We start from the raw sequence: 15164 nt of genomic DNA, 5'->3' as shown, positions 1-15164 counted from the left end.
CTGGTTCAGCTCTGCCCTAGAACAGCCTCCCCGCTGTCCTCTTTTCCTTCCAATCCTTCCATCCTTCCTGTGACTTGTAGAGTGATCTTCCTAAAACAGGCTCGTCTTGACACTTGTCATCTTGTCAGCTGTTCCTACCTCACTAGCGTCATCTTCCCCAACAGCCTCTAAGTCCTGCTCTCTCGTCACTCTGCTGCTCACAGAAACCACACCAAAACACATGAGTGCACCTGGGCAGGCTAACAATTTGCACTCAGTATTCAATTTCCATTATCTTTAAACTTTTATCCAGAGAAGGTATGATGCTCTACATTTGAGAATGATAGAGAATTAAGATTGTTATTGGTATTAGCTCAGCCTCTCTTCTGTTGTCCAAGATAATCTGTCCCTGGCTCCAAATTTGCACACCTCTCTCGGCAGAACACGATCCTTATAGTTACGGTGTCTTGCTCTCAGAGGGAAGTTTAGTGACCGTCTGTGTCTCACACCGCTCCCCTGGGGTTCTACTTTCAGTTCCGTATGGTTTAAGTATTCCTCCTACCTATGTGCTGTAATCTCACTGAGAAGAGTTCCAATAAATATGTAATTGATTTTCCTTCTGGATACATTCTCAGTTACGTTTTCGCACCCTGGTAATGTTTTGGTTCCACATCAGAATGGCTCCCCGGAATCTGCCTGGCTCATCCTCTGTATGCACCTGCCTTCCCCTCAGCCTGGGACATCTTTTTTCTTGTCCTGCTTTCTGGCTAGGCTCTCCAGAGATAATAAGCATTCTTGTTTTGGTTCCTGCTCTTAAAATGAAGGATGTCAACATATCACAGTTAATTATGATGCTTCCTAAAATTTTGTTTTGTAAGTGCTCTTTATCAGGTTTAGGAAATTCTCTTGTAATTCTAGTTTCCTAATTTTAAAAAAATCACAAATTGATGTTGATTTTTCTGTGTCTATTGAGATCATACTTTTTTTTCCTAAATTTGTTAATGTGGTACCTTATGTTAATCAATTTTCTAATATTAAATCAACCTTGGCTTTCTAGACTAAGTCCTAGTTAGTCGTGATAGGTTATATATATATATATATAAAATCTTTTTTATATAATACTAGATTCAGTTTGCTAATACTCATTTTAGGGTTTCTGAGCCTAGGTTTGTGTAAGATTGCTTTGTACTTTTCCTTTTTTATCCCATCCTTGTCTGATTTTGGAATCAAGGTTATACTAGCCTCATAAAGTGAAATAGGACTTATTTCCTTTTCTGTTCTCTGGAAGAGTTGTGTGAGAGTGAAATGCTTTTTTAACCTTAGAGTCATCATGGTTAGAACTTGTGGTTTGCATGAAAACAGTTTTTGAAACTTGTTCAGACTAGCGTTGTGACCTAGCGCATGAAAGAAATTTAATGTTCTGGGTGCATCCAGTTGTTTAATGTAATGTAGTCTGTATGCTTGCCCATTAAATCAAGATTTTAAGCTGTTTTGTTCAAATATTCTGTATTCTTTTTGACTTTTATCTTCTTCATCTATCAGTTACTAAAAACTGATACTATGATGGTTGATTTGCTTCTTCTTACATTCTGTCAATTTTATTTGGAGGCTTTGTTATGTTCTTATAGATATAAAACTGGTTTAGCTACTTAATGAATCATACTTTTTGGCTTAGTCTGTATTGTCTGACATTGTATATCCAGCTTTCTTTTAGTTTGATATGACTGGTATATCTTTTCCCATCCACTGACTTTCTGTTTTTCTGCATCTTTATGTTAATGTGTGCCTCTTGCCAACCACATATAGCTGCATTTTTAAAAATATCTAGTGTGAAGTTTTTGCCTTTTAAATAGAGAGTTTATTCTGTTTACATTTATTGGATGGAAAATAGATACGTCTATGGAAAAACAGGAAGAAAGAATTAGAGAATACTTCATAAAGACTGAAAATGATTGTTTTACAAAAAATTAAAGAATGTACTGTGTTTTAAAGTTGATGGATCTTGATACCCTTACAAGTGAGATAGCCTAAAAATATGAATAGGTCAACTGTAGATTTAGATGATAAATTCGTGAATGCCAGAATCATAATGGGATATTAAGGGAAGCTTGTGAGCCTAAGATCTCAGGTGGAGGGTAACCCTGTTATCCTATGAAATGTTATTTGGGCTCACCTTCAAAGATAAAATGCTAGGCTAAATGGTCAATATATCTGACTATTATGGTCTTTTTAAATGTTCTTGTAACATTTAAGTTGTAGATTTTCTTCTGGACATAAGCTTTTTAAGCATATATATAGTTCAGTATTTTGTTAAAATGAAAATCATTTGCATTTGTTTGTTACAAAATGTTATATCACAGTTTATGTACTGCCTGACACGTGGTAGGAGATTAGTAAATATTTGTGAATGGAGTATTTGTTGAATGATTAAAACTCATCATTGAAAATTAAATCAACTTCCTATAAATAAGAGTATTAGTTTTCTATTGCTGTGTAACAAATTACCACAGAACTTACTGGCTTAAAACAACACATGTTTATTATCTCACAGTTTTGTGGGTCAGGAGTCCAAGTATGGATCCTCTGCTCAGGATCTCACAAGACTGAAATCAAGGCGACGTCCGAGACATTGCAGCATCTCTAGGATTCTGTGTGAGATGCAGGGTCTTCTCTCAAGCCTACTGGTGTTGTCAGAATTCATTTCCTTGTGGGCTGTATGACTCAGGTCCTCACTTTTTTGCTAACTGTTGGCCAGAAACGGCTCTTAACTCCTAGAGCCCCCCAGAGCCAGAGCCTTTGCTACATGTCCGCATCCTCTCATAACATAGCAGTTTACTCTTTCAAGGCTCCCAGGTAAACTTCTGTGGCTTCTAATGTTTCTGACTTTTAAGGACTTATCTGATTAGGTCAGGCCCACCTAGAATAGTCTACCTTTTTATTACGTTAAAGTGAACTACTCAAGGATCTGTAAGATCTCTTTCGGTAAATAACGTAACACAATCATGGGAGTGCAATCTCATCGTATTCATAGGTTCCATGGAAAGTGAGGGTCGCACAGGGATTATTTTAGAATTCTGCCCACTACAGCAAGCAAACAACTCATTTCTCTGGCTCCTATAGTGGGTGTGTACCTACAGGAGGGTGGAAGTGCCTCACAATGTCAGAGTGATTAGGAGTCAGAATATGAGGCCTGAAAAGGTTAGGCAATAAAGAGTTCTCTGAGGACCTTTCTACAATTTCAGTATAAATGTAGGATAGAAGCTAGAGTTCACAGGTTTCATCTGAATCATAGTTGTTGACACTGCTCTTTTAAGACTATATGTAAATGGAAAAGGAGAGAAAAATGAAGTTAGATTCCTTCTTCAACCTCGTACCAAAAAACTTCCAGATGGGGCTAAGGATTGGAAAAAAAGTGACAAACCTTAGGACAAAGAAGGCCTTTTGAAACATGATGACAATGTCATGAATTAAAAGCACAAGATATTTGTACAGTTAAAGGTAAAATTTCTGTATATCAAAACACAATGTAAGTAAAATTATGAGAGAGGAGAAACTGAGAGGGGTGGAATAAATGGTTGGCAAATTGTATGAGTAACAAAAATTCATGTCTTTAACAACTTGAGTGTTTACAAAACAGTGAGAAATATACAGACACCCTAATTTTTTTTAATGGGCTGAAGAAGAACATGAAAAACAATTTTAACATCACTGTAACTTAAAAACTGGAAATTAAATCAATGAGATGCCATTTCCATTACCATAAAATTAATGATGATAAAAAATTAAGTGAGCCCATGCCGTGTTGATAAGGGTAAAGAAATAAGCACTCAAAAGCTGCTGATGGGAATATAGAACCATCTCATTTTCCTGGAAAGGAATTTAGCAGCAGGTATAAAAGCCTTAAAGATGGGCATGTCCTTTGACTCATACATTTCTCTGTATTTAACCTAAGCAAATAATTAAGGATTATTGACAGAATTTTGGTGCCGTTTATCGTAGAATAAATTTAGAAGTAACTTAAGTTGCCACAGAACACTATCTGCTTGAAGAAGGGGGGTCTTTTTCTAATTCACACAGAAGCGTTTTTTGTTCCTCTTTCCATGTTCTGGAGCTGCTTCCAGAGCTGTGGGGGGATTGCCTTTTTCTGCTTAGAAGTGTCACATGGCCTAGCAGCCGCCCTGGTACAATACGAGGTACCAGGCATTGAGGGTCCTTTTAGGAGTTAAATACCTACAGCTTGAGATGGTAAAGAGATTTTATTTATTCTTAATTGCTAGTAAGTATATGTGAACTTTTTCTGTTCTTAACTCATTCATTTATTCAATAAATGAATGTCTTTTGGCACCAAAAGCACTGTGTTAGGCACTGTGGGGACAGTGGTGGATAAGTCAGATATGGTCCCTACCAGCATGGAGAAACAGATACAGACACAAGTAATTACAAGTGTGACCCATACTGCAAAATGGTGGTAAACAATTAACAGGTTTGCCAGAAGAATAAACTGAGGAAAGCTTATGCAAAGGCCCTCAGGCATGAGAAGTTTCTAGGAATTGGAGGGATACCAGTATAGGTGGAATGTGATAGCAACAATAATAATAATTAATATTTATTTAGTTCTTACTGGGTCCCAGGCATTATTTTATATAGTCTCTCCTTCATACTGTTCAGTCCTTTCATTTTCACAATAACCCTATGCAGTAAATATTAGTTACTGAGTCACACAAAGTTTATGTATCTTGCCCAAGTCACTTAGTAAGTGGGTAACACCAGAATTTCAATCCAGGAGGTATGACTTCAGAACTCAGTTCTTCACCACAGTGCCACTCGTCTTCCCAATGAGTATAAAGACCAAGGAGGAGAGTTGCCGCGCTGAGGCTGGAGAGTTAGGCAGGGGCTCTGCCGTGGAGGCCTTGTAAACCGCATAAAAGATTTTGGATGTTATCCTGAGGGAAACAGGAAGCATTTGGAAGATTCTAAGTACAAATATGTGGATGCCTGGTTGGGGGCGGGATCTACACTCGTGTCCATGTTTGTAATTTACAAAAAATTGACTCTGGGGTTGCAAGGAGAATGGACTAGAGAAGAGCAAGCATGGATAGATATTCCAGAAAGGAGGTTTCTACTTAACGGTGTTCCCTCAATAATGCACGCTATCAACAAGAATCTGAGTTGATCTCTATTGCAAATGACAGAAATCCCAACTCAGACTGTCCTAAGGAAATTATTGCATCATGTGACTAAAAAGTCCAGGGTAATGTTCGCATCAGACCTGACCAGATTCAGAATTGAAATTGGTGACGCTGGAACTCAGTTTCTCTTTTTCTGTTGAGTTGGATTTGCTCTCTTTGTGTTGACTTCATGCTTTAGTTATACATTCCCTTAGTACATGTGCAACTGGAAAAGAAACTTTTTTAGGAACTCCTTAAGAAGCCCTGAGATCATTGTGAGTAGATAAGCTTAAACTGTGTGCGTGCCCTGATCCAGTTCCCACGGATGACAAAATGAGACGACCTTATTGGTTCACACTTCTATGAAGCGCTTCAGTCCTGAAGTTCGGGTTGAAGCCCTGGTGAGACCACGTGAACTGATAGGGAAGAAGGGGAGATTCCCCAGATGACTAAAGGAGATTTTGATATTGGCAGACAACAGATGTCTTACACATGTATACATTTTTATTATATTTTAGAAAACAAACTTTAATTGCTATGTTTATCACTTTTTTGCTTATTATATTTGTGCAGAATTTTAAAGTTTTTGCCTGTTAAAACGTATTCCTTCTGTTTCTAGAGTCTTAGTTTCTTGAACAGAGCCTTTCTTTTAATTCTTTATGTGGTAACTAGAATATCGTTCTAATTTTTTTCATGTATAGCATTTGTATGTGTAACTCTTATTCATCTGAAAATTTTCTGGATTGTGGAAGAAAATTCTCTATGTTGATAAATATGGTTATCCCTTTCTTATTGATTGGTACCTGATATTTGTATGTTCCTTTCTAGTTAAAGAATCTTTTCCCATATATCCTTGAAATTAATTATTATAATAACTCTGTGAGGTAGGTATTATTACTCCTATTTTATAGTGGCAGACCAGGAACCTAAAACTAGATTTTCTGCTAAGTTCAGTACTCTTTCAGCTCTGTTACAGCTGCTTTTGGTTACATTCATTCATTCATTCATCACTATAGTACACATTTATGGCAAGCCAGATCAACACAAAAAGTAGAGAAGATACAAGTAAGCAATATAGAATAGCGATAGGGGACATAAATACAGTGACAGAGAAAATTATAAACATTTTAAATGAATACTATATACAAATACACCAGTACATTTTAAAAATTAGAAAAAAGATATCTTCGTATGAAAATTTAAATTTCTAAAATGACTTGAAGTACTTGAAAAACCTGACCAAACCAATTATAACCATGAAAGAAATTAAACAGTCCAACATGTATCTAGAAATGCACTAGGCCCACGGGTTTTTAATGGATGAATTTTACTAAACTTTCAAGAAACTGATAAATCTTTTGCTATGAAAATATTTCTATGCACAGAAAAAATGGGGGGCTCCCGACTCATTTTGTAAGGTTAATTTAGCATCCCTTTAAAGATACTAACAAGATAAGTGCTACCATTATCAGACTTGATCAGCATATACCTGCATGGAGAGGGGACAGGAAGGTCCTGGTGGGGGCTGGGGGAGGATTGTGGGTCAGAGAGGGGGTTGGAGAATTTGCATAGTTTTCTTGGTGATGTCTGTATTTACAATGAGAAATATTCAGATTTTTTTTTTTTTAATTTTTATTTATTTATTTTTTTCCCCCAAAGCCCCAGTAGATAGTTGTATGTCATAGTTGCACAGCCTTCTAGTTACTGTATGTGGGACGCGGCCTCAGCATGGCCAGAGAAGCAGTGCGTCGGCAGTGCGCACCCGGGATCCGAACCCGGGCCGCCAGCAGTGCAGCGCACGCACTTAACCGCTAAGCCACGGGGCCGGCCCCAGATATTATTTTTAAATTACCAGTTTTCATTTTGTAGAGTTTTGATAGGCTTGGCCATTTTATAAAAATGAGATTTGTACTTCATAGTGTTTTCCTAGATAATTTAAAGTATTTCATTTATAGATTTTAGTTCTCATAATTTGAGGATGTGGATCTGCTTAATCAACAAATTGTCTATTAGCTTCTAATTTCAAGAGTGTATAAATTTAACTCTTAACAATTTCATGAGACAAATTTTGTATGGAAACACAGAAATCGCAACTTTAATTTATGATGCATTTACCAGTTTATCAATATTGGCTGAAATTTATCACCTTTATAAATAGCAGGAGGACTGGGCTCAAATGACATATAAGTAATTCACTTTTAAAGAACAGTTTTAAAAATATTTTTACTTAAAAAATACATTTTTTCCTCGGTCTTTGATGTAATCTTTACCTTGCTTCAGTTCCTTTTTATAGGTATTTGATGATATGATAGAACTAGGAATTCTCTTTGTTAAATGGGGAGCTTGAGGTATATCTATTTATTTACATGGTTGTCATGAAAAAGGAAAATCATAAATATGGAGGTTTTTTTCAAAAAGCAACAGATGAAGGCTATCACGATTGAATGCTTCTTCCAAATTCATCAAGAAAGATCCATTCAGTAAAATTACAACTAAAGAAAAGACTTTAAGAAGAAAAACGTGACTGTTCGCTGGTCAGTTAACGAGGTGTGTTAAGTCCTCTACTTACTTACAGATTGGCCGCCTCCAGGATCTGGTGAGGAAGAGCGAACAAGGTCTTGGCTCTGCGGAAGGACTCATTGCCAGTCTTCAGGACTCCCAGGAAAGACTTCAGAATGAGCTTGACTTGACTAAAGGCAGGCTGAAGGAGACCAAGGATGCTCTCTTAAATGTTGAGGTAATTTCATAATTCTGCTACAATCTAAACAGCAGCAGGGTAAAAATATAATGTAGTCACTTTGCTTGGAGGTGATTGTAATCACCACATTGTGTATAATTAATGTATTATTTTCCTAGGGCTTCCATAACAAAATACTACAAAGTAGGTGGCTTAAAACACCAGGAATTTATTTTCTCACAGTTCTGAAGGCTGAAGGTCCAAGATCAAGGTGTTGTCAGGGCCATTCTCCCTCTTAAACCTCTGAGGATCCTTCCTGGCCTTTTCCAGCTCATGGTAGACCCCGGCATTCCTTGGCTTGTGGCAGCATAACTTCCCTCTCTCCCTCTGTCTTTACATGGCATCCTTTCTGTGTCTTCCCATCTTCTTATAAGGACACCAGTCACATTGGATTAAGGGCTCACTCTACTCCAGGATGACTTCCTCTTAACTAATCACAGCTGCTCTGACCCTATTTCCAAATAAGGTCACATTCTGAGGTACTAGGGGGTTGGGACTTCCACATATATTTTGAGGGACACAGTTCGGCCCATAACAATTAGTACGCACAATTCTTTTATTGGTAAGAGCTGCTCATATATGGCAACTAAGTGATTCTCTGAGACCTACAAATTTCAGAAAGGCTCTGTCTTTCCCTTTCCCTTCTCATGGAGCAGAGCAAATATTTCGACTGCCTTAGACAGTAGAGAAAAGAATCCGTAAAAACGGGAGTAGTAGCCAGGAGTTCTTACTCTTTCTTTCAGACAGGTGATTATAACGTGGGCTCTGAAGTCAGACTGGTTGGGTGTGCATTCTGGATCCACAACTTGCTGTATAACTATTCATTTGAACAATGCAGGAGGGGTGGGGGATAATAATACACTTTACACCACAATTGTAATAATTCAGTGAGATAAAACATTTCAGCACAGTGCTAGCAAAATAAATAAACACTCAGTATATGTTGCCTTTTATTTTTAATATTATTTTAAATTTTATTTTTTTAGCTTAGAATTGACATTTCAAAAGCATGTAAACAAGGGCACTTTAGTGGAGGTACCTTGTGTGTATGGTGCATATATAATGCCACTTATATTTTAGCTAAGATATAATTATATTCTCTCTCTCTATATATATACACCTTGAATACTAATTACATTGTTTTTAAATTCTGTAACAAAAGAAACAGATTATTTCATTCTCTTTGAATCTTCTTTTCCTTCTGTGTACCTGTCTCTAGTTGCTATGTGATATGACAATGTTAATATGTAACAAGGAATAGGTTGGAATTTAGAACTGGTATAATACACAACTTGATATATTTAATTTATGTGATGCCAAACACATCGACTATAATCTCAGTGTTAGCATTCTGTGGCATGAAGGTGAACTATATGACTAAACTGTATTAAGAGGTGCTTTTTCCATTGTCCAAAATAACAGGAAAATGATATTTTAAGGTAGAAAAATGTATTTAAAAATAAGCAGTTGAGGGCCGGGTTGGTGGCGCAAGCGGTTGAGTGCGCGCGCTCCGCTGCAGTGGCCCGGGGTTCGCCAGTTCAGATCCCGGGCGTGCACCAATGCACCACTTGTCGGGCCGTGCTGTGGCGGCATCCCATATGGAGTGGAGGAGGATGGGCACGGGTGTTGGCCCAGGGCTAGTCTTCCTCAGCAAAAAGAGGAGGATTGATAGATGTTAGCTTGGGGCTGATCTTCCTCACAAAAAACAAAAAAAACAGTTGAGATGTTTCTAGCGAATGTTGGTAGAATATAGGTGGTTGTGATATGGTGTCCTGGAGGGAGGGTCTGCATCCCTCACCGGGGTGCACACCCACCTCCTGCCTTCAGGTGTTTTATCCAGGTTGCTGCCACCCCACCCCATCCTGGCACTGAGAATTGGACTTATGGATTCAGTTTCATTTCTTCAAGATCCGTGCTCGTATTTACTTTGTTCTTCTGTCAAATAGCAGAACATAATAAAAATTTGAAGCCAAACCTTATAACTGTTCATTTTCTGTTCTGCTAGACAGTTTTAATTGAGAAAGTATGGGTACTGCGTCACAGTTTACCCCAACTTTGGGTAAGCTCCTTAAGAGCACGTGTTTTCTTTACGTTTTCCTGCCCCAATAATGTCTAATAAGGGGCTTGGCATTCAGTAAAAGAAGTACTTTTTAAGTAATTCTACTCCATTTAATGTTGCCTTTGGTGGAAAACGTAATTCCTAGTGGCAGAATACTTAGAGAAAAGGACAGTTGGCTAAGATGGTTGAATTCAGTTTTCGGTACTTACTGCCTAATGGCCGGGTCAGCCATGTAGGATGACAGTTTCAACACTGCCTTGCTTCTTCCCCACTAACCTGGATACGCCCCTCAGCAACTGCTACAGCACCTGCTGTTAGCAGGGGAGTGAGCCAGGAAGGTCACCGGGTGACAGAAGGATGGACCATCATCTGTTCCTCTTCTCTTGTACGCGCAGAGCTGCTGTGCTGCTGGCAGGGACCGATGGTTGTCAGTGCTGCCCAAACAGGTCACCTCTAGCCCCAGGTTCCATAGAGCCACTTGATTTATGCCAATTTACGGGGATTTCATATGTATCATATGATATTACTATAACAATAAACATATGGACCACTGCTTTGAAGTTACATAATACAAATAGACTAAATTTCTTATAATTATTTCAGTCATGTCAGTGGGGTACAGCTATACAGCTTAAGCTCTGAATAAATAGCATACTTTTAAATAAGAATATGAATGAAATTGCATAACATATCTGTCTATGTAATGTGTGTACCTGTGAAGATAATTGAATAATCAATATATTGTTAGATACCTGTGATATGGAAGGTTTAGTTAAGATGATTAATTATGCTGACTTCAAACTATATTTTATTAAGGCTTATAATTTTACAAATTATTTTAAATAGTTTAGACAAAGACATTTAAAATATAAAATGTGTTCCGTGTATTTTATGGTCAGAAAATCTCAAGCAATTGTCATTCCCAGCACTATTAATTATTGTGCTGTAAGAATTTAAACGTTAAAATGCAAGCATTCTACTTATTTGAAATAACCAGCAGTGACTTTGCTTTTGATGATTAGTCTTCATTGAAAAGTTTTTGTTCTTCAGGGTGAGCTAGAACAAGAAAGGCAACAGCATGAAGAAACACTTGCTGCCATGAAAGAAGAAGAGAAGCTCAGAGTGGACAGAATGGCCCACGACTTAGAAATAAAGTGGACTGAAAATCTTAGGTACGTTTTTCACTCTGTAGTGTAATCTTACCAATAGAGATATGCAACAAATGTTGTTCTGTTATATGGCTCATATTGTCTTATTATTAAAGCAGATTAGCAAAAGTTCATTAAATATAATGAATTTTTCCTGTGATTAGATGCAGAGAAATTAGAACTCTTTTAGTCTGCTTAAATATAGATTTACTTTTTTCTGATTTCGTTTCCTTGACTATAAAATAGGCCAAGTAGTAACCTGAAGTGAGAAGACTTATTTGTTCTAGTACCTATTCTGCCATTGATAAATTGATAAATCAGTGATCTTGGGTTAGTTACCAATTTACCTCATAGTCCTTAACTATAAAATAATCTACTCTTACTCTGAGTCACAGACTTTTGAGGAGGGTTAATTAAATACTTAGAACACCTGCCTAACGACAGGGATACGTTCTGAAAAATGCGTCATTAGGTGATTTCGTCATTGTGGGAACAGCATAGAGGGTACTTACACAAACCTAGATGGTATAGCCTACTACACATCTAGTCTCCATGGCACTAATCTTATGGGACCACTGTCGTTTATGTGTACCGTCGTTAACCAAAACATTGTTACATGGTGCGTGACTGTATTACAATTATTGAGAGGAATAATTCTCTTTACAAAGTAAATGCATTTGTTTTATTTTAGACAAGAGTGTTCTAAACTTCGTGAAGAGTTAAGACTTCAACATGAAGAGGATAAGAAGTCAGCAATGTCTCAACTTTTGCAGTTAAAAGAGCGAGAGAAAAATGCAGCCAGGGATTCATGGCAGAAGAAAGTGGAAGATCTCTTAAACCAGGTAATTACTAGTCTGTACTTTATGAAGGTTCATTTTCCTTGACATTTCTAGCTAGGGAAATATTGTGAAACACTGTATGTTAATTCACTGTATTTGGTATTTTTCATAGGGCAAACTTAAAATTTTAAAATGTATAAAATCAAGGAGACATATTTATAAACTTAGGAAACATTGTGCTAAATAATTATGTTACATATGCAGTCCTAAATACTGAGAAGAATTTACAGTTTTTTAGTTTAATATTTGAACTGAGCACATTAGAGGTTTTAAATGGAAATGTTACCTGTTTTTTGAAAGTATAAAATCTTTTTTCAAGCCATTAGATACCATTTGGGCAATGGAAGGTAAAATTTATTAAATGTATCATGATTGCCTAAAACCACTTATGAGAAATGAGCAATTTACTTCTTTTTCACCAATAGGATGTTACCTGTTATGCTTCAGAATGATATAAACGAAAGGGGGTGGTAGTCCTAATCTGTCTTCTTATGTCATGCTCCCTTATTTCCATAGCATTTATAACTATAATTAAAAGAATATGCACATTTTCACTCATTTACATAACTTCTAAATTTATGCATTCTCAGCATTCTCCTTCCAAGCCAGTAATTAAATAGGACTGACTGCGTGAGTCACCAGTTGATAAGTAAGCGCAGAACTCAGCTGAGAAGCAGCTCAGTAATTTAGTGCTAGGAATCCGCTGTTATCTTTCTTTTTGTGATCATGGTGAATTTCAAAATAAACAGGATAGGCTTTTTGTAAGATGATTTGTTACATAGGTACATACATGCAGTGACTTTTAAGAGTACTTGGGGCCTGCCAATTTGTGTCTGGTATTTCATAATTTATAATGTAACTCTGAAAGGGGAGTATACATACATGTATATATGAGTTTTTGTGAATAAATTTGAAACCTTTGAAACTCTGACAAAAATAAGAACAAGGAAACAATGCTAACCATGTTAGCATTGCTTATTAGTTACCTTCTGTATACTTATTTCACATTCCTACTTAGGGACCTAGAATGACAGACTTGACTGGGTAGAGTGGTGCTACTCCTCTAGGATATTTTGTACTTAGGAAGATTTAATTAGGTCAATTATATGATAAAAATGAAAAACATCCCTAAAAGTCTGCTTTGTTTTTCAATAAGACAGTATTGAACATAGATAATTTTTGGCTAGATTCAGCAGTGTAAAGAGAGCCCACCACTTATCCCACTTATTTTCTATTAAATTATTTTATTCGTTATTCATTTAATCTCTCTTGTATTAAATTGTCAGATTTCATCCATGCTTCTCTGTTATTCTTTTCTTTCTTTTTTTGGATGTCTATTCTGCGTTGTTCATTCTTGAGAGAACGTAATGCTTTACATCTTGTAGTTCTATGTATTATAAAATAATTTATTACATATTGGGTCCAATTTCTGCCAGCTTTTTAATCAGTTTTCAAAGCAGTTTAACCATAAATATCAAGATAACTAGGAATTAACTGCCTCCAAAGGTAAAACTATCTATGATGCTTTGGGCCATCAGGCCATTTCCAAAATTACGATATCTTCCTTTCTCCCCGCTTCTAAGGCGTATAGAGCTTACACATTACTGTACATAAGCTGGCAAATGGCGGTTGCACTCCTAGATGATCTGTGCCCAAAGAAAGTTAAGAAAACTAAACAAGGGATTCCATATTAAAGTGAAAGTGGGTATTATGTTATCAAGGTTTCACTCTTTCCAGACATATGAGATGACAAGAAGTTATAGCAGGCCCAGCGGACTTTGTAATGGCACTTTGTCCTGGACACGGGACGCCTCCGTATTGGCCCTTTGGGTCTTGTTCTCTGGACTCTTTGGGATGGACTCCTAGAGCCTGTGCTCTGACGCCTGCACCACCACCCTCCACTTGCCTGACTCCTGCTGAGCCCAGTTCCTCGTGGCCTCTGCCCCCCGCCCTGACCCTACAACATTTCACACTCCTTACTGCTGCTGGCCTCGCGCATCCCCCGACCAGCACAGCCAGCCCCCTCCGCACTGGGGGAAAACAGACCTGGCTTGGGGTTTGTGATATTAAAGGAGTAAGAGCGGGGGATGGAATTGGAACAGCCAGGCTTTAGGCAGAAGCATATATTATGAAAAGTGTCAAAGGATCTGTGTTTTCACATATTTTAACTATTTCTGAGTGAACTGAACACGAGTCTATTTTTGTGCCTTAGCTCCCCTGTATTTCATCCTACTTAGAGCAAAGACAAAATAAAATTTGTCTTCATGTGAATTTAAACTCTTGTGAGTTAAATTTGCTTTAAACTAGCCCTCATGGCCTACCTATCAAAAAATGGGCATAGAAAATCATAAGAATTTTACTTTTCTTGAATCAGATGTTGTTCACCTTAAGAAATTTTCCAGGGGCTGGCCCCGTGGCTTAGCGGTTAAGTGCATGCGCTCCGCTACTGGTGGCCCGGGTTCGGATCCCGGGCGCGCACCGATGCACCGCTTCTCCGGCCATGCTGCGGCCGCATCCCACATACAGCAACTAGAAGGATGTGCAACTATGACATACAACTATCTACTGGGGCTTTGGGGGGAAAAAAAAAGGAGGAGGATTGGCAATAGGTGTTAGCTCAGAGCCGGTCTTCCTCAGCAAAAAGAGGAGGATTAGCATATTTTCATTATCTGCTCCAATCAGAGTCTGATTTCATACTTTTTAGTTTTCTTTGAATATCTTATTGTATTCTTTTATCTTTCCAATGATTACACTTTAGTCCAAGACTAATTATTCTTCCTGAGCTAATCAAATTCCTTTATAGCAAAAGAACTACCCTCTTATTCTTCAATTCTGTCTAAAGAAGAGTGATCATATGGAATCCTCTGTGATCATATTTTTTATTTGTGATCCTAAAATGCCATCATATATTCCTTTACTTCACCTTTTTCAAGGCACATTTTATTTTGGGTCCAATATGACTTCATATTCCAATGCCCTCATTCAGAGCAGTGGACTGAGAAGTTTGGGAGACACACAGATCATTCAGACATAGAACTGTGGAATTTTATAGTTTGGGTCTGACTCTCCATTTTGAACTTGGAGGCCCCAAGGACATGTAGCTGGTTATAGCCATGTGTATGACACAACTTTTACCCTCCACAAATTTACGATCTAATAGGAGGAAGATTTGTATACAGATGTCTACAATAAAAGTCAGTGTGTAGTAAGTGACTTTGTAAATGGTCTGGACAG

At 37.5% G+C, this 15164-nt stretch overlaps 1 protein-coding gene across 2 annotated transcripts in view; it reads left to right on the top strand.

The window, feature by feature from the left end:
* FAM184A (family with sequence similarity 184 member A) overlaps positions 1-15164 on the top strand; it is a 118632-nt gene that overhangs the window by 64023 nt on the left and 39445 nt on the right. For both annotated transcript variants that reach the window (XM_087444039.1, XM_004422266.2), the window contains 3 exons: positions 7723-7884; positions 10994-11115; positions 11783-11933. In XM_087444039.1, the coding sequence (XP_087300165.1) occupies positions 7723-7884; positions 10994-11115; positions 11783-11933 (435 nt within the window). The remainder of the gene's footprint in view (positions 1-7722; positions 7885-10993; positions 11116-11782; positions 11934-15164) is intronic.

This window comes from Ceratotherium simum, chromosome 19, assembly GCF_057802395.1.
Source record: "Ceratotherium simum simum isolate JZ-2026a chromosome 19, ASM5780239v1, whole genome shotgun sequence".
Lineage (NCBI taxonomy): Eukaryota > Metazoa > Chordata > Mammalia > Perissodactyla > Rhinocerotidae > Ceratotherium > Ceratotherium simum.
Note: the sequence above shows the minus strand (reverse complement) of the source record. Positions and strands in the feature narration are given on the sequence as shown.